Source organism: Rhineura floridana, chromosome 11 (genome assembly GCF_030035675.1).
Source record: "Rhineura floridana isolate rRhiFlo1 chromosome 11, rRhiFlo1.hap2, whole genome shotgun sequence".
NCBI classification, from domain to species: domain Eukaryota; kingdom Metazoa; phylum Chordata; class Lepidosauria; order Squamata; family Rhineuridae; genus Rhineura; species Rhineura floridana.
Genome location: NC_084490.1, coordinates 49,416,961 through 49,441,537, shown reverse-complemented (window position 1 = coordinate 49,441,537; position 24,577 = coordinate 49,416,961). Strand labels below are relative to the sequence as shown.

The window sequence follows — 24,577 nt, the reverse complement described above, 5'->3', positions numbered from 1 at the left end:
CAAGCAGAGCATTCCCAGCCTGCAGTAAGAGTGAGATGGGGAGAGAGAGAGAGGAGGGAGGAAAACACAGATTTTTTTTTAAAGTGGCAGACTTCGATTATTTTAGCAACGTTGAAGAATTGTCATTTATCTGATCCAACGCTTTCAAACTTGCTTGGAGCCAGTCAACATGATGAAATTTGTACATGGCCAAGCAAGCACTTGCCCAAACTCCACCATTTGTGGTGGATAGGGATGTTGGACAATTCCAGGAGCGTAAATTGCCACAATTAAGGGAACGGCTGTAGCTCAGTGCATGCAAAAAGTCCCAGGTTCAATTTACAGCATATCTAGGAAGGGCAGGGAGAGAAACCTCTCTGACACCCTGACGAGCTACTGCCAGTCAGTGTAGTAGACAATACTAAACTAGATGAAGCAGTAGGTCTGACTCAGTTTAAGACAACTTTCTATGTGTTAGTTCTTTAGGGAGCCAGTGTGATGTAGTGGTTAGAGTGTTGGACTAGGACTTGGGAGACCAGGGTTCAAATCCCCAGTCAGCCATGAAGCTTGCTGGGTAACCTTGGGCTACTCACTGCCTGTCTGCCTAACCTACCTCACAGGATTGCTGTGAGGATAAAATAGGGAGGGGAGAACCATGTAGGCCAGCTTGAGCTCCTTGGAGGAAAGGTGGGATATAAATGTAATAATAAAATTTGCATATTTGTTGGAGGTCAGGAAGGGAAACCATGCAAGCAAATATGAGTGGCATTTGTTATTTTTTTTTACATTTCTCTTCTGTTGTAGTTAATTATGTAATTAATTTCATTAGTTTCAGCAAAAACAGATAGTGTAGGTTTAGCAGAAGCTGAACTGTAGCAGAACAGAAACCATGCTGATTGCAACCAACACAGGACGGGAGAGAAATCACTGCCTCTTTACATTCCTAATGATGGATGGATCAGCTAAGAGCCACTTCAGTGTTACTTTTTCCAACATAGAAATTAATCTCGTGGTTGAAGAAAGCATGCTTTGTAGCACATAAAGCAGGGAAAGGGAGCCTGTGGCCCTCCCAATGTTCTTTGACTATAATGCAAATCATTCCTGGTTATTGGCTATGCTGGCTGGGGCTGATGGGTGTTGGAGCAATAATATCAAATTTGCAGATGATACAAAATTGCGGGGCACAGCTAATACCGTGAAAGACAGAAACAAAATTCAAAGGGACCTTGATAGGCTGGAGCATTGGGTTGAAAACAATAGAATGAAATTCAACAGGGATAAATGCAAAGTTCTACACTTAGGAAAAAGAAACCAAATCCACAGTTATAAGATGGGGGATACTTGGCTCAGCAGTACGACATGTGAGAGGGATCTTGGAATTGTCGTTGATCACAAGCTGAATATGAGCCAACAGTGCGATGTGGCTGCAAAAGCAGAGCTTGGAAAAGTTACTTTTTTGAACTACAACTCCCATCAGCCCAATCCAGTGGCCATGTTGGTTGTGGCTGATGGGAGTTGTAGTTCAAAAAAGTAACTTTTCCAAGCTCTGGCAAAATGCTATATTAGGCTCCATTAACAGAAGTATAGTTTCCAAATTGTGTGAAGTATTAGTTCCCCTCTATTCAGCACTGGTTAGGCCTCATCTTGAGTACTGCGTCCAGTTCTGGTCTTCGCAGTTCAAGAAGGATGCAGACAAACGGACAGGTTCAGAGGAGGACAACAAGAATGATCAGGGGACTGGAAACAAAGCCCTATGAGGAGAGACTGAAAGAACTCTGCATGTTTAGCCCAGAGAAGAGAAGACTGAGGGGAGATATGATAGCACTCTTCAAGTACATGAAAGGTTGTCACACAGAGGAGGGCCGGGATCTCTTCTCGATAGTCTTAGAGTGCAGGACATGGAATAATGGGCTTTTACTTTCTGGTCCCTGTGCGCATTTCCTAGATGAGCGGACATTCAGCCAACTCAGAGGCTCCTGAATAGCAATTGGATGCGGCAGAACTTTGCTCTGGTTTCTCTTGCTCCAGCACACTTACACCGGCTTCCTTTGAATTGAATTGCTCTGTAAGTCTAAGGTCCCCCAAGAGCCTTTGGGTTGTATCCAGTATTACGGATTATTACGTTGTGAATCGTTTTATAATTGCTTTGGCTCTCCTACAGCTAAATGGCCTAATTAACATATTGTGCCTTTAGGGCCTGACAAAGAATACTAAATGCAAGCTTAGACATCTCACTAACTTTTCTTTGGAAATTGAGCAACATATGTACATAATGTAATAGGATTAGAGTGTTACTTTTAATGTTTTCATTCTAAATGAGCCTATTTCTTCTCATCTGAATTCAGCTCATCAGAAGCTCATTCATTACCAGCACACAGGAGCTCTGTTTCAGGCTGGTCTTCTTTCCTTCTTTCTTGCCCTTGCCTCCATTTTAGCTTTATTCCCTGCTCAGTGGCTCCAGCAACTGATGTTTCCATTTCTGATTGGGAGCAGCTGCTGCTGGTAGTACCAAGCCTCAGGCTCTCCCTGGGGAGGAAAACTAATTGCTTACAATCAACTCCATGTGGACAGCATGCAGAGAGAGTCAACACGTGAGCAAAAGTCCTCTTTTTTCATATCACCACATGCAGACTTTTTTCTCAAGAGCAGCTGAACCCTGGTACAGGGGGCTTCTACCCAGGTACAGGGAGTATCTGAGCATCTGGGTGCTTGCTGCTCGCCCCTTTGGGTTGCTGTCCCTCGAGACAGCTGAAGTCCTTGGTAAGTGCTGCAAGGACTGGGACCCCCTGCCTGGCCCTTGCTCCAGAGAGAGGCTGCAGTTAATCTTGCAGCCTCTTGCATCAGCTGCTGGCTGGGTCAGGAGGCATAAAAGCACAGCTGCCCTTGGGCTGTGGGGCTGCCGCAGATGGGGTTGCCACTGAAGGGGTGACACTAAAGGGGATTGCCCCTTAGGGAGTCCCGAGGGTGAGGGCGCTACCCCCCTTCTATTACCTTTTAAAAAAATTGTTTTATTATTTTTCTGTTAAACCAATGTAGAGGAGATTGGTGGGGGGGAGGGCATGTGGTGCATGTGTAGTTCCTGCACAGGGTAAGAGCCTGTGCAGTGAACTGAATGATAGGAGAAAGTTGCCAGATGTCTTCAGAGTGAGAGTCTGTAACTGGCAGAAGGCTGGCCCTCTGTGGGTGTGAGACAGGAGGGGGAATAGATGGGCCCAGTGTGAAAAAGTTTGAATGGGTATGACTGTTCCCAATTCTCACAGAGGCCTACTGGGATAATTGGCTCTGGCAGGTTTTGTTGGTGGGCTCGTTTTGGGTCCATATCAGGTGCTTAGGAGGAGTCTTAGTATGGAGGAACATGGGTGATGCCACCCCAATTTCAGTGATCATGGGTAGAGGGAAATATAGCCATGGGGAGGTGGTGAATTACCATAGAAGACAAGGGCAAGGCTATCTGCGCCTTTTTCTTTGCTGCCTCTCCTCTCATTGATGGGTTCCTTGTTGCTCAGCTGCTGTGCCCACTGGCCCGTGTGTGTTGTTGTTTAACGCCAAATCTCATCCATGACTTGATTGTGGATGAAGGTGCTGATTTGGTGTGCATTACCGAGACTTGGGTGGGTAAGCTGGGAGGAGTTGATCTGACCCAGCTTTGCCCACCTGGATACTCAGTGCAATACCAGCACAGGCTGCAGGGATGGGGGGGGAGTTGCTGTGGTGTACAGAACTTCCATTTCTGTCACCAGGAAACCACTCTGTCTTGGAGCTGGCTGTGAGGGTCTGCACCTGGTGTCAGGCCTAGGAGACAGTAAACTAGGGTTGCTGCTGGTGTACCATCCACCCTGCTGCCAGGCAGCTTCTCTGGCTGAGCTGGCGGAGGCCATCTTGGCTGTGGTGTTGGAGGAGCCCAAAATGATAGTGCTGGGTGATTTCAATGTCCATGCTGTGGCCGCTTCTCGTGTTCTGGCTCAGGACTTCATGGCCTCCATGATGACCATGGTTATCACTGGCCGACACATAGGACTCACGTTGTCACTGGCCCAGCACATAGGGCAGGGCACCCCCTCAACTTGGTTTTTGCTCCAGATGGAGGAAGGGGTGGTCTGGAGATAGGGTGGTGCTGGATGTCACCCCATTGTCATGGTCAGACTGCTTCCTGGTGAAGTTTAGACATGGCTCCGATCCTTCCCTGCAGGAGTGGTGGACAGATTAAGATGGTCTGCTTCCAGAGACCAATGGAATCTACAGGATTCCTGAATGCCCTGGGGGAGTTTCCAGTAGATAGAGCAGGTGACCCTGTTGAAGCCCTTGTCATGCTGTGGAACAGCGAGGCACGTTGGGCTCTTGACATGGTTGCCCCTGAGCGCCCTCTCCGGCATTGTGGAGCCCGGCTTGCACCTTGGTACACCAGTGAGCTAAGGGCAGTGAAACACACTGGATGACGACTGGAGCACGAGTGGTGAAAGATATGCTGTGAGCCTGATCGGGCAAGAGTAAAACATCATAATTGTGTCTACTGTGTGGCTGTGAGGGTGGCGAAGAAGGTCCACTTCTCTGCCTTCTTTGCATCCTCAAGTAGCCGTCCAATGGAGCTTTTCTGTATTGTCAGGGGTCTGTTGACATCAAATCCAGGAAATGGAGTTTTAGAACCTTTGGAGGCCCACTGAATTGTTTGCAAGGCACTTTGAGGATAAAGTTACTCGCCTCCGTAGCAGTCTTGATGCCCCATCCACATCTACTGTAGTCCCCAGTGAGGTGTCCAGCGCAATGTCTTCTGCAACTTCTTGGGAACGGTTTCAGTTGATGTGGCCTGATGACGTAGACAAGGGCTTGCATTGATGCGGCCATCAACGTGTCCTCTCGACCCTTGCCCTTCTTTGCTTATTAAAGCTTGCTGAGGGGGTTTGGCCGAGTGGATCCAGGGTGTGGTTAATGCATAATTGTGGGAGGGAGTGGTTCTAGCCAGCTTGAAAGAGGGGGGTGATCCAACCGTTCCTGAAAAAGCCCACCCTGTACCCATTGGTTTGTGACAATTACCGACTGGTCGTAAATACCCCCTTTTTAGAGAAAGTGATTGAGAGGGTTGAGGCGCAATTGCAAGTACTCTTGGATGAAACAGATTACCTCGACCCATTCCAGTCTGGGTTCAGGCCTGGTTATGGGACTGAATCGGCCTTGGTCACCCTGATGGATGACCTTTATCGGGAGAAGGACAGGGGGAGTGTGACCCTGTTATTCTTACTTGATCTCTCGGTGGCTTTTGATACCATTGACCATGGTATCCTTCTGGGCTGACTTGGTGAGGTGGGTATTGGAGGCACTGTTTTACAGTGGTTCCAATCCTATCTCCATGGTCGTTCTCAGAGAATAGCATTGGGTGACTGTGTTTCAGCCCCCTGGCAGTGCTGTGGGGTGCCGCAGGGTACCATCTTGTCCCCCATGCTGTTTAACATCTATATGAAGCCCTTGGGAGTGGTCATCAGGAGATTTGGGGCAAGGTGTCAGCAGTATGCTGACGATACCCAGCTCTATTTCTCCATAACATCTGAATCGGGAGAAGCCATGCAAGCCCTTGACCGCTGCTTGGATTTGGTGGTGGGCTGGATGAGGACCAATAAACTGAGCCTATCAGGAATATCTTCAATTTCAACCTTACTTTCAAATTATCCTTTGGATCCTTGCTACCTGTGTAAACAATCTCACATTGACAAGCCTGTTCAATTCTTTGTGGCGCATGTCATCTAGATTTTTATTCCCAGTCCTTCCACACCTTTAACTGCCTTTAAATCTTTGGGAACTGCGTGAGCTAAACATCCAGACAGATAGATAAAAAGTAGTAGATATAAATAGCAATCAGAATTGTGACTAATATTCATGTGTAGCATATCAGCAATTCTAATATGATCATGCGGTTATAACATCAGTCTGTTTTTAATCAGCAAGCCATAAAGTATATGTAGCCAACGCGGTGTCCTCCAAATGTTGCTGGACTCCAACTCCCATCAACCATAGCCCATGGTAAGAGTGATGGGAACTGTGGTCGAACAACACCTAGGGGACCATTAGGTGCTCCATGCCTCTCGTAAAGGATTAAGAGAACATACTTAGAGTTGAAAATAGAATAGTCAAAAGTCTGGTGTAACTTGCAACAGTAAGAAAGTTTATTGCATTGCAGCAGTAAACAGAATGCATTTTTCAGCACTTGTAAAAGCATATAGCTCCATAAAGTTAGAATAAAGCATATTGTATAGTTCCTCCCCCCCAGATCCCTTATTTGCAAGAAGCTACTAAGCTACAGTTGCATCTGGTTTCAGGAGGTTTTCTTCTACTTGGGTCTTCCCTTGCTGTTACGCGTTGAAGGATCCCCTATTCTGTTTTTCAGGCTGCTTAATTAGTTGGCCTTTCTTCAACTGATTTCACTTGAGAAGAGACTACTCTGCCGTCCACCATTTCTTCCACAATGGTTTTTACCACCCTGGTTTTGGTGGGTTCTGAGAAGTGAATAAAATGACAAGAGTTATACATTCTTAATATCAATTTTAAAAAACCCACTTAAATCAGTGAGACAAAATGGATTTACATGCTTGGTGTTCCTACTCTGTGGGAAACTTCCAGAGTTGAGCTGGAGGAGAAGGGCCAAACATGATTTATTGCTTCAAGATTCTTATATTCTGGCCTTCCTCCTATCTGGAGCTCTGGGCCATTTCAGTGTGGTCATTTAAATCACAAAGGCATAACAGCAACAATTTTGGCAGTGAATAATGTCAGTAAAACCATTTCTGAAAATAGTCTATCACATTATACAAATGCCTGGCCAGTATAAAAGGTCTACATCCTCCTGAAAAACAGCATCCCTGGCTCCTGCCCAGACACATATTGTCTCAAGTAAGCAGCTGAGATTTAGAAGCACAGTACTTAATAAATCCCCCAGCAATTTAACTAATCAGTAACGCACTGGGATTGCAGGGCAACACAAATCTGGCAAGTTTAAAAATAAAATGACATTTCTCTAGATTCCTGTCAGCTTGTGCATGCAAAGCTTTTTAGTCACTTTTCTCCAGCCAATTAAATCTTATAACACCATCCAAAAAGTGACTGCAAAAAGAAATCTTGTGACATTGCAATAGTCATGTAAATATGCCACTGGTCTCTTGCAAATGAATAAATATGTCAGCATGCTGCATGGTACTGACACCATACTGTAATTATGTTGACCTGAGGTCATGAAATAACAGAAGATGCATCAGGGCAAATTAAACCAGAACTGTCACTAGAAGCTAAAATGATGAAATGGAGGTTATCATACTTTGGACACATAATGAGAAGACATGATTCACTGGAAAAGACAATAATGTTGGGAAAAAGAGAAGGGAGTAGAAAAAGAGGAAGGCCAAACAAGAGATGGATTGATTCCATCAAGGAAGCCACAGACCTGAACTTACAAGATCTGAACAGTGTGGTTTATAACAGATGCTATTGAAGGTCGCTGATTCATAGGGTCGCCGTAAGTCGTAGTCGACTTGAAGGCACATAACAACAAAACATGTTTGGTACACAAACTTTTTACTGCTAGAAATTGGGATCTTTAGGGCAATTTTTTCCTGTCAAAGTTTCTCTTTCACTAATGTCTGTCTATTTGAGAATTCTATGCAAAGTGCAATGGTTATTCTTTTCTCCTATTAACTCCTTGTTTGGATTCATGCACTTGATTCTCTGTAAATTCAGTAGAACAGCATAAATGGAGATTACCAAAGAAATACAATCTAATCAAGCATTTCCTCCCAAATTTTGCATCTTTTTTCTTTTTTTAACCTCAAGCCATTCTGCAATAGTGTACGTTTTATCAAAATAAGCCTTTAAAAAAAAAAGATCCTGCTGAAAAATGTGTTTGTGGTGAGTGACTATTAGTTTTATGCCCAAGAAGGCTTTTAGGTTTTGAAAACCTTTCTGGTAACATAGAATCATAGAATCATAGAATAGTAGAGTTGGAAGGGGCCTACAAGGCCATCGAGTCCAACCCCCTGCGCAATGCAGGAATCCAAATCAAAGCATTCCCGACAGATGGCTGTCCAGCCGCCTCTTGAATGCCTCCAGTGTCGGAGGGCCCACGACCTCTCTAGGTAATTGGTTCCATTGTCATACGGCTCTAACAGTTAGGAAGTTTTTCCTGATGTTCACTCGAAATCTGGCTTCCTGCATGTTAATCTTCAGAATGCTTCTGGGGTGGAAGCTGATGTAATGTAAATACTTTGTGCCAGTATGGATAATAAGGGCTAGTATAAAAAATCTTATGTCAACATAGGAACACAGGACGCTGCTGTACGTTGAGTCAGACTGTTCGTCCATCTAGCTCAGTATTGTCTACACTGACTGGCAGTGGCTCTCCAGGGTTTCAGGCAAGAGTCCCTCCCAGCCCTACATGGAGATGCCGGGGATTGTACCTGGGCTTTTCTGCATGTAGAGCAGATGCTGTACCCCTGAGCTACAGCCATTCAGTTGCATTGTGATAGAGGCCAGCTCACCCCTTGACTCACTTGATGCCCGGGGGGTCTGGCACTTGTTGTGTGCCTCTTCTACTTGTGGGTGTTTACCACAGTTTTCAGCACTGTTGAAGGATGGTGACTGAAATTGTGGCATTGGCAGCCCCTACAAGCAGCAGGGAAAGGTACTGGACAATGGCAGTGGAAGAACAAAAGCTTCGAAAGCTCAGTGCACGCTTTCGAGTGTAAGGAAGCTGCCTTACAGTGAGTCAAACCATTGGTCCATCTAGCTCAGTACTGTCTACAGTGACTTGCAGCAGAACTCCAGGGTTTCCGATGTGGGATCTTTCCAATCCTACCTAGAGAAGTCGGGCATTGAACCTGGGACCTTCTGCCTGCAAAGCACATGCTTTACCTTTGAGCTACAGCCCACAGTCTGGTGGTGGCCCGTAGGCTCCCTGTAGTTAGACTTAGGACCTCAAATCATGTCCTTCACTGACATGGAAATGGTATTATTCACACATACATGATTTTTAGATACATACATTGCATTTTTTAGTACAAAACAGTTTGCTGACACTATGCTAATTTCTGAAAAAAATAAATTGTAATTACCTCTGATATGAACTTTTGTTTCGTATGCAGGGCGGCAACTGTTAAAAAGAAATACAGCAATACTTGTTAATTCTCTTATAATGCTGATGGATTTTTTTTTTAAGAAAAAGAAAATGGTTATGAGAGCAGTAAAAGGTCTTAGTACAGGGAGATAGTCCCATTGTGTGTGACACATATTTCTGAAGGATTCTTTGTTGCTGTCACCCTACAGTGTTTGAAATGAACCGAATGATGACATTCAGCAAACCAGAGTCTTTGAGCGTTCTCAAAAATTACAGTTGGAGTGCTTTTTTGGTTTGTAATCCATCATTTGTAGTTGATGTGATAGAGGCAACCAGAGAGAATTTTACATTCAAATGGGAATTTTGACTTTTTAACTGGTCATTCTGAAAATATTGTTATGAGCATGAGGGTTGGAATGGATTATTTCTATGGGTCACCTTTCCAGCCTCTGATCTGGAATCCTGTGCCTTGGAATGAGGAACTCTCTGCTGGTCAAATGAGTCTTTTGTTAACCAAATAGATTGGCCAGGTAAGATAATGGGCCGATCAGTTGCCTAGCAACGGAGAATGGGCTAGAAAGACCCCTTTTGTGATTGAAACTCTCCTGGAGAGGCTCTCCCCCGCTCCTGGCAGCTAGCAGAAGGTGTGTGCTTGTAGTTTTGGTGTGTCTAGGGAATGGCTGGGGCTGCAGGCACGCAGAGAGGCTATCCCTCTGCATCATGGCTATAGGATGCCCCTGCACCCAGATGGAAAAGCTGGATATTGGACTGCTGATGCATTGAACCCCTCCATTCTGAAGCTTAGGTTGGGATGTGTGTAAATAAATAAAACATATTTCATAAAGACACCGCAGTCTCCGCTGACCTTCTTCCCAAAGGAAACCAAACCCTGGATGAGTGCAGGGACCCCCAAAATCTCACTGCTCGGAGATTGAGGGAGGCATGCAACAATATCCTTATTACTTGTCTTGGTTCTACGGTGATCAGGTAATGCGTAGGCCAAGGAAGTGACACCTTTATTTGAGTTAATTTGAGTTTTTAAACACTAGGAGCAAGTTTTTAAGTTTTAAAAACAGAAAAAGGCACAATTAATCCTTAAAATTTGTTTCTATCTTTTAAAACCAGTTTGGCTTAAAATAAAAGGTATGAATTGACCCTTTTATGTATATTTCTGACTACACAATAAAAGTAAACCACTATTTACCCCAAGGGTGTCTAACCTGTGATCTTTCAGATGTTGTTGGAACAACTCCCTTCAGTCTCAGCCAGCACAGCCGATGCTCAGGGATGGTGGGAGTTGTAGTCCAGCAACACCTGGAGAGCCACAGCCTCCCTCCCCCAGTCTGGCTTGTTTTAACTGTCTCAGACCGTTATTGCTCTATAAGCAATAGTGACAGTAAAATAATTCATTAAGAGCTTAATCCACAACTAGGCACTGTACATGCAATAGCTTAAAATGTCTGTTAGTGTACTAAAAAGAATACAAAGAAATTGTAAGATTAAAATTGTAAAAAAAAATTAAAACAGTACAAACAACATATTCATACATCTGTTTTCTCAGAAGTCAGTCTGAATAAGTAAGTCCGACCATGTTCCACTAGCAAGTATTATGTTTTGGATTGCACCCTTAAACTTTCTATTTATCTAGACATATCTAGATATTTATTGTCAAGGTGGGTTCTGTCAAGTCCATAAAAATAGCTTCACTTAGTTGCCAAAATAAAGCCCTAACAGATTAGGGCTGCAGAGCAGACTTGGGTTTGGCATCACACCACCAGCTGCTGGAATGAAGTGTCGAAGGAGGCAGTATAATTCACGAGGTGGATCCACACATTCCCTTCTTCCAGTGGAAAAAGCTTCCTCTAACAGAAGGAATCCTTCTGCAGGAGGCCAGTAACCTTTGAATCCAACCCCACGCGACACCCAATTTGATTTCCACCACTGTCACCATCCTTTATTTCTAAACAATTTATTATTATTATTATTATTTATTATTTATTAAATTTATATACCGCCCGACTAGCGATAGCTCTCTGGGCGGTGAACATAAAATAGTATAAAAATACAATGAATAACAAAATAATTTTAAAATACAATCAACAATACAATAAACATTATTAAAATTAGATCAATGTAACTTAAAATGCTTCAGAGAATAGGAAGGTTTTGACCTGGCGCCGGAAGGAAAGCAGAGTCGGCGCCAGGCGTACTTCCTCAGGGAGACTGTTCCATAGTTCGGGGGCCACCACTGAGAAGGCCCTAGATCTTGTCATCACCCTCCGGGCCTCCCTGTGAGTTGGAACCCGGAGGAGGGCCTTCATAGCAGAACGTAGTGCACGGGCCGGTTCATATCGGAAGAGGCGTTCCGCAAGGTATCGTGGTCCCGCACCGTATAAGGCTTTATAGGTTAATACCAACACTTTGAATCTAGCCCGGAAACATATTGGCAACCAGTGCAAGGTGTTATATGCTCGGACCGCTTGGTCCTTGTCAGCAATCTGGCCGCCGCATTTTGCACTAGTTGTAGCTTCCGAACTGTCTTCAAAGGTAGCCCTACGTAAAGCGCATTACAGTAATCCAAACGTGAGGTTACCAGAGCATGTACCACTGATGTAAGGTCCTCTTTACTCAAATAGGGACGTAGCTGGGCTACCAACCGAAGTTGGTAAAACGCATTCCTAACCACCGAGGCTACTTGAGCCTCAAGTGAGAGGGAAGAGTCTAAAAAGACTCCCAGACTACGAACCCGGTCCTTTAGGGGGAGTGTAACCCCGTCCAGGACAGGGTATATATCCACCATCCGATCAGAGAACCCGTCCACCAACAGCATCTCAGTCTTGTCTGGATTGAGCTTCAGTTTGTTAACTCTCATCCAGTCCATTGTCGAGGCCAGGCAACGGTTCAGCAAATCGACAGCCTCACCTGAAGAGGATGAAAAGGAGAAGTAGAGCTGCGTGTCATCAGCATACTGATGACAACGCACTCCAAAACTCCTGATGACCTCTCCCAACGGCTTCATGTAGATATTAAAAAGCAGGGGGGACAAAACTGACCCCTGCGGGACCCCATATTGGAGAGCCCGCGGTGTCGAGCAATGTTCCCCAAGCACTACCTTCTGGAGACGACCCGCCAAGTAGGAGCGGAACCACTGCCAAGCAGTACCTCCAACTCCCAACTCCGCGAGCCTCTCCAGAAGGATACCATGGTCGATGGTATCAAAAGCCGCTGAGAGATCAAGGAGAATCAACAGAGTTACACTCCCTCTGTCTCTTTCCCGACATAGGTCATCGTACAGGGCGACCAAGGCTGTCTCAGTGCCAAAACCGGGCCTAAAACCCGATTGAAATGGATCTAGATAATCAGTTTCATCCAATAGCGCCTGGAGCTGGCCAGCAACCACCCGTTCCAAGACCTTGCCCAGGAATGGAACATTCGCCACTGGCCTGTAGCTGTTAAAATTGTCTGGGTCCAAGGAAGGCTTTTTCAGGAGTGGTCTCACCACTGCCTCTTTCAGACAGCCCGGGACCACTCCCTCTCGTAAAGAGGCATTTATCACTTCCTTGGCCCAGCTACCTGTTCCATTCCTGCTAGTTTTTATCAGCCAGGAGGGGCAAGGATCCAGTACCGAAGTGGTTGCACGTACCTGTCCAAGCACCTTGTCCACGTCCTCGAGTTGAACCAACTGAAGCTCATCCAACAAAACAGGACAAGACTGTGCTCCGGACACCTCACTAGGATCTACTGCTATAACTTGAGAGTCTAGGTCCCGGCGGATACATGAGATCTTATTCTGGAAGTGATCGGCAAACTGATTACAGCGGGCCTCCGATGATTCCACCCTGTCCGGAGGATTTGAATGGAGAAGCCCCCGGACAACTCGAAAGAGCTCCGCTGGGCGGCAAAGAGATGATTTCATAGTGGCAGCAAAATGATGTTTTTTAGCTGCCTTCACTGCTCCTACATAGAGCTTAGTCGAAGCACTAACCAGCGCATAATTGTATCCGTCGGGAGTTCGTCTCCATTTCCGCTCAAGCCTCCTCCTATCTTGCTTCATCGCTCTCAGCTCCGGAGTATACCATGGAGCTGTATGAGCTCTACACAGGAGAGGGCGTGCAGGAGCGATCGTGTTTACAGCCCAGGTCATCTCCGTATTCCACAGAGCGACCAGGGCTTCAGCAGGAGCGCCAGTCCTATCAGCCGGAAAATCCCCCAGAGCCCTTTGAAAACCTTCAGGATCCATTAGTCTCCGGGGGCGGACCATTTTAATAAGTCCCCCACCCTTGCAGAGGGAAGAGGTTACTGAAAGTCTAAACTTACTTACCTTTCCCCATCTAGCAGGCGCCTATATGTTTCAATTTCCATTTCCAGCCGGGTCTTAATGCCAAGTAGTTGTTGATACTCTGAATTTTGGCACTCTGTGTCAGACCTGATCTGCTGTAGCTGTTCCTCGATGCTGCTAACTTGAAGCTGTAACTGTGCCAGCTGACTGCTGTAGTTCCCTTCAGTTTCTTGCAAAGTGCCTTCCAGAGAAGCTTTCTGTAGTGGGAGAAATAAACAAAATGCAACAATTGTTTAAACGCCGATGAAGATTATATGTTTGATTTATATTTGCTCAGCATTAAATTGAATGCTGGGTTCCCCCCCTCCCAAATTGTGGGCCCATATATCCCTGGAAATTGCTGTACACGTGAGTTTTTGTTTCTCCTGCGTTTTGACATCTCAGCAATCCTATATCAAACAAAAAGGCAATCTGTATGATTCCTATTTCAAATGTAATGGCCATACTAGAACTATAGATAGTGAATAGGGTGTGAGGTTCTCCCTGGAGCTCCATTTACTTAGAGAGAGGGCCACTCAGCCATTAATGGAGCAGTTCAGTTGAAGTGGCTATTCGACTGAAGCAAGCAGCCCTTCAAAACAATTTAATGTGCAGTCCTACGTATGTTTACTCAGAAGTAAGTCTCACTGCATGTAATGGGGCTTATTCCCATGTAAGTGCATGCATAGGATTGCAGCCTAAGCTAGCTAGCTATGTTGGAATGGTTATAGCAAGGGTAGCCATCATGGTGACCTCTAGATATTGTTGGGATTGTAACTCCCCCATCAGGCTGAGCCAGCATGGCCAGTGGTCAGGGGTGATAGGCGTTGTAGTCCTGTCCAGCAACATCTGGATAGCACCATGTTAGTTACCCTTAGCCTGGCGTTTCCTAGAAATTGCCGACATGCCCTGCAGGTGTGGGGCTGTAGAACAGAAATGAGTATTTCTGTTCCTGAATGCATTGCGTTGGATGCTGGAAATGTAATACTGAGAGAAGCATCCTTGTGCGCTTTGTGGTTCTTAAATTCTGGGGCCCCCATTGATTTTGTCTCCAGGTTACTATTTTCTGTGCTTGCAGCTACAAGCCTCTTTAAACTATGAACTTATATAAACTATTAAGATTTTTTTAAAAAAAACGAAGTTTGTCTCAAATCCTGTGCTCTTCAAAGGAAACTCATCCTGCTGAGGCTACTTTCAATTTCCTGCAGGCAAAGGTAGGAGGAACAAAACACAAACCTTAGCCAGAAGGGATTGCAGCTCAATCTCCAATGACTGAAAGGAGCGTTTCAGCTCTATTAACTCATTCCTGGCTGAGTTTGCAGCACCGCTGTCATCGTAGATTTGCTGCTGCAGTGGTTGGCTCTGTGGGGAGAAAAATCAAGAAAATGTAACTTGACACAAAGTATTGTTCTCTGCTACAGAGGACAGCCCTCCATTTGAAGGATCCTCTGTTTGAAGGGCTGTCCACTCCAAGTCTGGTTTAAAGATAAAAATCCTGAGAAGGGAGACCTGCAGGGGCCTTGAAGCGGCTCATGAACAGCTAGTGGACTGAGCAGGCACACAGCAGATCACCTGGTCGCAGCCTTCCCCACTATGATGAGATGTGTTGTTGTATTGTTTTTAAATTATAGTCATTATTTCTAAATTTGCATATGAATTACCCCATGCAATTTTAAATCAAATATCTATTCCCTTTTGTCCCTTTTTGGGCGAAGCACAACTGGCCAAAACTGTGCTTCTGTCATGTAGGAGACTGATACAGACTTAATTTGTTCATTATAACTGGTGGGTGGCAGCAACAATTACTTTAAAACCCTATAATGTAAAAGTGTGCTATATAAAAGAAGAGAAGTTTGCAATTGATAAGATCAAATAAGCTGACTCTATGTAACCTGTAGTCAGTTTACTACGTGGAGCACTTGTCCCAGTATGACTCCCCTCACTTTTTTGAGGTTGAGGTTGAGATTAAAATTGTCATTGAGATTTATTTCTTGTCTTATTCATTCATTCACATCCATCAGCCATGTCTTCTGGTGGTTCACAACTGAAATATATTCAATTGTGTGTGGTAGTTGCAGACATTATCAGCGAAATGCATAGCAAATAATTTACTTTTAGCAGCCATTCGCCTTACCATTTTGTTAAACTGTTCTTCAGCGTCTCTGCGATTCTGTTCTGCGAGGTCTTCATATTGCGCTCTCATTTCATTCAGTAGCTTAGTCAAGTCTATTCCCGGAGCAGCGTTCATTTCCACAGTGACGTCACCTGTACAGCCACTCCTCATCAGGGTAAGTTCCTGGGCAAGAATATTAGAAGCATGTTATCTGAGATGAAGAATCAGCCTAAAGTCTATAATCAGTGACCCATAAACTACTTATCTAGAAGATCATCATCCCTTAACCTTCATTTTAAAATTCTTTCTGTTTCTTCTTATAGCACATCTCATAGCTTTTAATGTTTTAATTTTTTTAAAAAAAGTTATTTTTAAGATGTTTTTAGTGTTTTGTCCCTTGTTTGCTGCCTTGGGCTCCTTTGGATAGACATTTAATAATAATAATAATAGTGTGGAGTTCCGTATCCCATAGTTTCTCTGCAGTCAGTGTGTGGACATGTCTTTATTACACATGAAATGACAACAGTTTTTAGATAGCATTTTCTGTAAGTGCTCAAAATGCTTCTTGGAAATCTCATCTTGAATTATCATAATAACCATTTATATTTCTCAGTAGACAGTTAAACCAGAAATTGTTACCATGATGGTCTAAGATAGCCCTCTCCAAGCTGGTGCCCTGCAGATGTTTTGAACGATAACCAGCATTGCTAACCATTGGCCATTCTTGCTGGGATTGATGGGAGTTGCTGTGCAAAACATCTGGAGGGCACCAGGTTACAAAGCATTCAGAGAAGGACTCTGCAGGTCCTTCATAGAATAGAATCATAGAGTTGGAAGGGGCCCTGCAGGCCATCGAGTCCAACCGCCTGCTCACAGCAGGAAATCCACAGCTAGAGCATCTCCCGCAGATAGCTGTCCAGCCTCTACTTGAGGACATCCAGCGAAGGGGATCCCACCACCTCCCTAGGCAGTCGGTTCCATTGCCAAACTGCCCTTACTGTCATCTGAGCCAGGACTCAATTCAAGAACCTGATTTCAGTTCTTTGGATTCTGTCCAGGTACTATGAAGTAATAACAGAGAATAATAGTGAAACCATCTCTCTGAGCGTATACAGAGTCCATCTCACCACTGAGAAATCACAGCTTGCCTGTGCATGTCTGCTGTTAGGGCGAGGTTTTCAAGGTAGATCTGAAATGCAGCAGCACTCTGTATATGTATGTGTGTGTGTGTATATATATATATATAGAGAGAGAGAGAGAGAGGACATTCTTCATGTGTGAAGACTCGCTTTCCTAATAGTTGACGTGTTGATCCCAGAAAAGAGTTGCATAATAGGCAAGGCAATGTTGTTTGCTGGATCAGTATAGGTGGGAGGAGGCGTTTGGCAGTTTGTGAGTTGCACAAGATACTTCTGTTAGGCAAAATGAAGGTTCCTCTGTAACTGTGAAGCTTGCATACTCTAACTGCCATCCTAAGCAAAGCCAATAAAACTATCACCTTAAGCTTTTCATCATGAATGTCTAAGCAAGAAACCAGCATTTTCAGATTCTGGTAAACCATTATTCTTAATTTTTATTTTTGTTGGAAGTGTTCCCAGGACAAATACAACAGAGACAATTATCTGCATCCCTTTAACCAAAAGTAGCCTTCAGGCCTAGGAAGCTCTGGAATGGATCAATTTGCCCTGCCTGGCTGTGGAGCACCTACTAGGCATACAGGAATCTAAGCAAGGGCAGAGGGTTCCAAACAATAGAGCATTAATTCTAGTAGCACCTATCTGCATTTTACTCTAGATATGCCGGCTTTATCTTACACGGCTAAAGTATAAAATGATGTTCTGCCTATAGATTCTTGGGTGGGAGGGGGAGCCCCAGCCTAAGCTTCACTGACCATTGGGCCCCATATGTTGTAACTTTGTATAGTAACATTGGACCACACAAACAGCACTAGGCAGACATTAGAAGAGTGTACACTATTCATTAAATCAGTTTATGGCACAGTTTAGATAGTAATCTTCTGACAGTTCATATGGAGTCTTTAATAAGAGTATGATTTCTTGTCGTGTTCAAGAACAGTGGAATAACAAATACGATCAGAGACTGAAGGTTAGCGATGGAACCGAATATTATTCTGCTTTCTATACAGTGATGCAACTGGGTTTTATGTCCCCATACCTAATAGAATCTACCTTAATTGATGAAGAAATTTTGGCAGTAAGCTATGCTAGTCCCTGCCCACTTTCCTAACTATTTCTATTGAATTGCTTCACAAGTGTTACCTCCTTATCTTTGAAATAACCTTTCCTTTCTCCTGTAGGCTTTTGAAAGCTCAAATCTGGGCCATGTATCTTTCAGAAGTGCTGTAAGATTGGTTGACTGAGCTGGTTTAAGGCTTTTAAAAAACACTCCTCGTATTAATTTCATGTAAGAAGTTTAAATATTGGTGACCCATTCTGAGTCTTGGTTTAGATGGTTTATTAAAATTTAATTAACTCTGTGGGGTAAGAAAGACTGAGGTTGACTTGCCCAAGGTTACCCAGTAAACGCCACAGCTTGAACTTGAGTTTATCCTTGTCCAAACTAGGAATGAAAGGATCTGTCAATTTTGGTTCTTTCAGTTTCTCATTTTTTAAATCTTAAATTTTGTTCTCCACATTTCTGCAGTATTTTGTGATTTTTTAAAAAAAAATCCTCATGGAAGTTCTTCAGCATTTTAGTTCATATTTCTCTGTATAAATACATTTGTATATGCATTTTGACTAATGTACACATTTTGGCAAGCATTTTATCCTAATATAATGCAATTTAAATGTTATTTTTACTATATTCATTTTGGACACACTTTTCCCTAATATATGCATTTTTGTACAAGTTGCTTTGTTGGAGAACTGCATTGCAAAATTTGGATAATTGTGAATTTTGAAGGATGGCTGTGTTTCAGTTCTCATATTGTTTTGGAAAGTGCGAATTTGATAAATTTGGCTTTAAATGCGAACTGAATTGAATTTCTCCTCCAGCCCTAATCCAAACCAACATTTTATCCATTGCACTGTGCCAAACACCTGTCCTGCATCCTAAAGGCTCACACACACTCTTGCCTTTTTGACTGGATTAGGATGGAAAGCTAATTATTGCAAAGAGAGGGGGGACCCTATTGTTTGTTACCTCCTCATGATTCTTCTTAAGGTATGCCAGTTCCTCTGTGAGACTTTCAAGCTGCGCCTCCAAGTCAGATCTGTTCATGGTCAAGTCATCAAGTACCTTGCGCAGACCATTGATGTCCCCTTCGACACTCTGGCGAAGGAAGAGCTCGTTTTCAAATCTGAAAGGGGAAAGGGGACGTACAAAGCTATGAAATGTATATCAAGATGGCTCATGCTAGCTGTTAGTAAAGGCAGAAAATGAAAGGTCATTAGGAGAATTCAAAGGCCTTGGTGCATGGTTGTTTTTGATTATTGTGTTTCTTACCCACCCTTTATCAGAAGGTCTCAAGGCAGGTTACAGCATATAAAAACACAATTATAGCAGTTAAACAAACAAAACCCAAACTAAGCCCACCCATAGCCCCAAAGTCAACAAACCATACCACACATTACAGGGAGAACAAAATCAATTCTTCAATTTTCAAAGGCCAGGGTAAACAGGATAACTTAAGGAAGCTTACAGAAGGAATGTTTTGCATTTTGCTCACCTTCTGAAGTCACCAACCCTCCTCACCCCCTGAAAAGCCTCGCTGGAAGTTTGGGAGCCCTCCTGAACAATGTGGAGTGGGGCATGGAGGTTTATTGGGAGCTGGAGGGGGTGCATTCCTTTCATGGGACTGGGCTAGATAGATGCCCTGCTGGGATCCCTTTGGACTCTAAGATAATTACAAAAGATACACGCTAACAGCCAATAGGTAAGTTATTAGATATGGACCTGGGAGACATAGCTTCAAAGCCCAGATCATCCTTGGTGTATTTGCTAAAACTATTTGATTTCACTGAATCTTGACAAAAGCAAATACACATTTCTGTTGATAACAGATGATCTTAATGCCAGATGAGTTATTATAGTCTTATTGTTTCTAGCAGAAGAGGTAGCATATGGATCTCTATTCATTTATCCATATTTTGTCCAGTTTAACAGCTGCTTATGGTATAGTTTTATAGTTGGGAGTTAGATTTCCACCTCGCATTATGTTCTTTGTTAAGTAAGTAGACCTGATGTTGCTGAATGGGAAGAAGACTTAAGAACCCTATTTTGCAAGAATTTTTTAAAGGAAAAAAGTTTTGAGTTTAGCTTACTTCAGACGGAAGTCATCAGCAGCAAGCCTGGCATTGTCAATCTGTAAGACTACATTGGCATTGCCAATTGTCACATTGACTATCTGGAATGAAATATAAAAAAGAATAAAGCAAGACTTTGTTTCATTGTAAAATGTCCATTTCCAGATTAACAACAAATGCAGTTGTACATAATCAAGGATTGCTTGTAGCGTGTCACAGAGAAAAATAGTATCATTAACAAAAACACACCATGCAACTGTGCTGAATATGAAGAATACGGATAGATAATTAAATTTGGTTTTTACAGCATTTTACAGTACTTGAATTTCAGCTTAATTTCTCTTGTTACGTAAACTTGATGAAAACAGGACCAATTCAGCTTAAATTCAAGCATTTCTGTTGAATTAATATGTGGACAAGACTTTTATTGCTAACAGAAATAAACACCAACAATTCAGAATGTTGTCAGTTGGGAGAAATATTGTTCATTAGAGTTTTAAATGATTGGGTGTCGCAGCCCAGTCAGGCAGAATGACTTGAACCTAGCGTATTTTTGTGGTAGGACACATGCTTCACATTTAAAAGGTCCCAGGTTCAATCTCTTGCATGTCCAAGGGGGGCTGGAAAGACTCTTCTCTGAAGCCCTGGGGAGCCAAAAACAGTGTAGACGATACTGAGCTGGCTGGACCAATGATCTGACTCAGTATCAGGCAGCTTCCTGTGTCTATGTCAGTTTCATTCCTTTATAACTTGGTACATCATTTGTGAATTTGGGCTGCTAGTGCTAACTAAGAGAAATTCTCCCATGTTGGACTTTTTAACCTGATGGCATTGCACACTTGATATATTAGTGATAAAACAGGTAAAGCAATTTCTATGATTGGGCTTTTTTGTCCGCTAATTGTAGTATGGTCAAGACCAGAAGCGTTATGTCATTTCGTATCTCTTTTACTTGTTTAACTACAGACCCCCAGAAATGTCACTTGCACAAGCCCTGCAGAACTGAATGGGAGATGCACAAAAGCACATCTCTTGTGTAGATTCCATTAATTTACATGGGACTTTAAGAGATGCTTCTATCTAGAGTCTACACAGCATTTACTTTCTCACCTGGTTCCGAAGATCTTCAATTATCTGGTAATATTTGCTGTAATCGCGGGTAACTCCAGGAGCTCCAGGTCCATTTTTCTCATACCAGAGACGAATTTTACGCTCGAGCTCAGCATTGGCCTCCTCCAAAGAGCGCACCTTTTCCAGGTAGTTTGCCAGGCGGCTATTAAGGTTCTGCATGGTTTCCTTTTCAGCACCAGCCAAAAAGACACTATCACCCCCTGCAAAGCCACCTCCCAAGGCCACAGATGAGCTGGAGCGATAGCTGGCTCCATAACCACCACCTGCAACAGAGGCACCACCAAAGACAGGTCCACCAACAAAGACAGGTCCACCAACAAAGCCACTTCCACTACCAAAGCCACTTCCACCACCAAAGCCACTTCCACCACCAAAAACTGCTCCATTGAAGCCACTGCATGCACCCCCTCCATAGCCACTGCCTAGCCCTGCCATAGATCCCCCACCAAAGCCATATAAACTGCCTCCTCCCATGCTTGCCATTTTGACACCTCCGTCACCCCCAGCAAAGGAAGAAATGTTCCTCGATGCGGTAGAAATCCGGAGAGACATGGTAGCTGAGCGATGATGTGGCTTGGTAAAATGCAGCAAGGCAGAGTCAATGGAGAGGCAGAGGCAGCGGACAGACAGACAGTGTGGTAACGGGTAGTTTTCTCTGCCTCTTATATAGAATCGTTAGGGTGTTGCTTCAGTAATGCCTCTTACATGTGGTAATTTTTTTTTGTCTACTCAGCGGATCTAAGCTGTGACTGGTTTTCTTTCCCCCTCCCCTCCGGTAGTTAGCATTTAATTCAACACGGTGTCCATTTGCAGTTTGGTGCCTTGAGGGTGTTTGTTATGCCGGGGGTGGAGTAGGGTGGAACAAAGTTAAAAATTCATTACAATATTCTAATTGTAGATGAGTAATTCTTTTCTACTTCATCTCTTGGACCCCAGGCATAACACTTCTTGTTCCCAGAGCAAATCTCCAGGTGACATATAGTTGCTGTGTTCACCCTATACTCGCCGTCCGTTTATTCACATAACAAAACAGTGGCGGACCTCAGTATTTATTTTACAGCCACAGTCTTTCCTATCCTTTCCTTTCCTTTCTGGAGTGTTTGCTCTGATAGGATCATGTTCTTTGTTACTTTATCCACTCTTACAAATAGTTGCCCCTGCTGCTGGCAGAATATGGACTTGGAAAGATCCCAGCCATCTCTCATTGAGAAGACTGTTCTACCTCTGGACTTTTAATACAGAGGGCAGAAGCCTTTCCAAAGGTCTATGATATAGTGAACTAAGAGACACAATGTGCTGGCATGAACATGATTATTAAACATTGCCATTTTTATGGGGAGTTTGGGAAAGATGAGGGGCTTCTGTGATAGAGCTGGGAATTAAGAAAAGGTTTTTTTTCCACACATGGCCCAAAAAGAGCCTTTGAGCTTAACTTGTGCATGCCTGTGAAAGTTATACGGGATAGAAAGTGGAAGAGAGTCACTTTTTAACTGGAATGTAAACTCTGGTCAACACAGCTATGATGTTCAAAGTACAGTTATGAAAAGTGACAAAACAGATGTTTGTGTTGCAGGTTGCAATCCAGGGAAAGCTAGGCACTCATATGCCCAAGGTGGAAATAATTGTGACTATAGTTCACAGTAAGTGCTATGTCCTCTGGGTTTTAAAAGGATGTGCAGCTCTGTCCTGCAAATGTTTACTGAGAAGTAAGTCCCACTGGGTTCAATCGGACCTACTCCCAAGAAAAAGTGTTACAGCTAGGAGTGGGCGAATCTGACTATTTCAGTTTCTCTTGGTTTCTCGTTTTTCTAGTTTCAAGTTCAGTTCTCCACCTTTCCACATCAGTGTGTGATTTTTTTTAAAGTCCTCATAAAAGTTCATCAGCATTTTAGTTCAAATTTCTCCTAACATGCACGTTTGTATGTGCTTGGTGCTTGGCAATCACTCGTGACCGAGTAAGATTGTCTTCCAAAATATAGTCTTTAACAATGGATCCATCCGAATCTGTATCCACCACCGAGGTACCAGGCCATGACTAGGGGCTTCTGGATTTTACAGTCCTGCCCCCATCGACATTTGCCATGGCACTTTTGTTATGGAAGACGCCTGTGTGTGAATTTGTTTTATGTGGGGAGATTGGTGCACCACGATCAACACACAATCTTGACAGAAAAAGGCTTTGATCCAATGGCATGGGATACCACAACAATTGGAAGTCCTTTATCTGCTGCAGCCTTCATCTGCCTTCACAGCCATGTAAAGTACACATTGTTATCCTCCACCTGTTCTGCCGTTGAGTTTCTTGGATGGTTTTTTTCTGGTTCCTCTCCCTTGACCTTACCGCCATGGGTGACCCTGCTTGGGAGTGCATGACTCCCGACGGCATTGCTCACAGGGTCGATTGGAACACACAAGCCCACTCACCACTACAAGGTGATGATCCAGTGAGAGGGTTTGTATGTGATTTCCCCATATACACATTTTTGCAAAACAGTTTTCCCCAGTATGATGCATTTTTGTATGTTATTTTCATGAACAGAGAATATATTAATTTTTATGCACACTTTCCCCTAGTATATGCATTTTTGAACACATCACTTGGCTGCATAACTGCCTTGTAAAATTTGGAGTAGACATTGGTTAGGTGACTTCCTTGTAAAATTTGGATGTGTGAATTTTGAAGGATGGTTGTGTTCAAATGATGTTTTGGAAAGTGCAAATTTGGTAGATTCACCTTGAAATGTGAACTGAATCAAATTTCTCCTCCATCCCTGCTTACAGCACAGTTCTGCACATGTTTACTTGGAAATAAGTCTCATTGGGACTTACTCCCAAGTGTATGTACATAGGATTGCAGCCTTAGTTGATCTCCCCCACTCTAGGTTTCCTGCTTGGGTCCTTGAGGAGTTTGGGATGTCTCTTCTGTCGAACAGGAATGTTCTGAAGGCATCCAAGAGCTATTCTCCCTAGATATGACAGGAAACGTTGCGGTGTCTGATGGGGTTTTTTCAGTGTTTTGTGGATACCTCCATGGATAGAGGGGTGCATGATGAACAGCAACACAAGGACAAAAGGTAATAGAGAGGCAGCCCAAACAAATAAGGCTCAAATCAAGGAAGTCCTTTACAGTGGAGTGGTATGAAACAGTTATGTTCCTCTTTCTACAGTCGCAGGCAGTGTGCCTCTGAATACCGGCTCCTGGGAATCACAAGTGGGGAGAGTTCTCTTGTGCTTTGTTGCTGCTTGTGGGGCTCCCATAGGTATCTGGGCAGCCACTGTGAGAACAGGACGCTCAGCTAGATGGGCCATTGGCAAATTAACATTAAGGTTACCTAGGGAGGTAGTGGGCTCTCCACCACTGGAGACCTTCAAGAGGCAGCTGGACAGCCACCTGTTGGGTATTCTGCAATTTGGATTCCTGCATTGAGGGACTCGATGGCCTTATGGGCCCCTTCCAGCTCTACACTTCTATGATTCAGAATTAAGTCATGTTTTGTAATTGATTGAAGATTCAGCATAGCAAGTGCACTAGCAGCATTAGAAGGATAGTGCAGACTCAGATTAATTACTTATAGTGATTCCAAATGGAATAACTGGGCAGTGTGTCCCTTATCAATCTCAACATTCTGCTTACATTCCTCACGTGTTACAAGCAAGTATGGGATAGCCCCAAATTT

At 43.7% G+C, this 24,577-nt stretch overlaps 1 protein-coding gene across 1 annotated transcript; it reads right to left on the bottom strand.

The window, feature by feature from the left end:
- Nucleotides 1–6,112: 6,112 nt before the first annotated feature.
- LOC133367183 (keratin, type I cytoskeletal 24-like) lies at nt 6,113–21,549 on the bottom strand. Its single transcript, XM_061591093.1, has 8 exons — nt 20,880–21,549; nt 19,788–19,870; nt 18,667–18,823; nt 15,523–15,684; nt 14,625–14,750; nt 13,392–13,606; nt 9,069–9,106; nt 6,113–6,464 (listed from the first exon to the last, which is right to left on the bottom strand). Exons 1-8 carry the CDS (start codon nt 21,450–21,452, stop codon nt 6,361–6,363), a joined length of 1,458 nt encoding a protein of 485 aa, XP_061447077.1. The 5' UTR covers nt 21,453–21,549; the 3' UTR covers nt 6,113–6,360.
- Nucleotides 21,550–24,577: the final 3,028 nt, after the last annotated feature.

Excerpts from the sequence above, each read along its gene's own strand:
- LOC133367183 (XM_061591093.1), bottom strand. The coding sequence starts at position 21,452 with ATGTCTCTCCGGATTTCTACCGCATCGAGGAACATTTCTTCCTTTGCT. Across the intron at positions 13,607-14,624 it reads TGCAATCCCTTCTGGCTAAG|AAAGCTTCTCTGGAAGGCAC; the intron begins GTTTGTGTTTTG and ends CTCCCACTACAG. Across the intron at positions 6,465-9,068 it reads AACAAAAGTTCATATCAGAG|AACCCACCAAAACCAGGGTG; the intron begins GTAATTACAATT and ends TTCACTTCTCAG.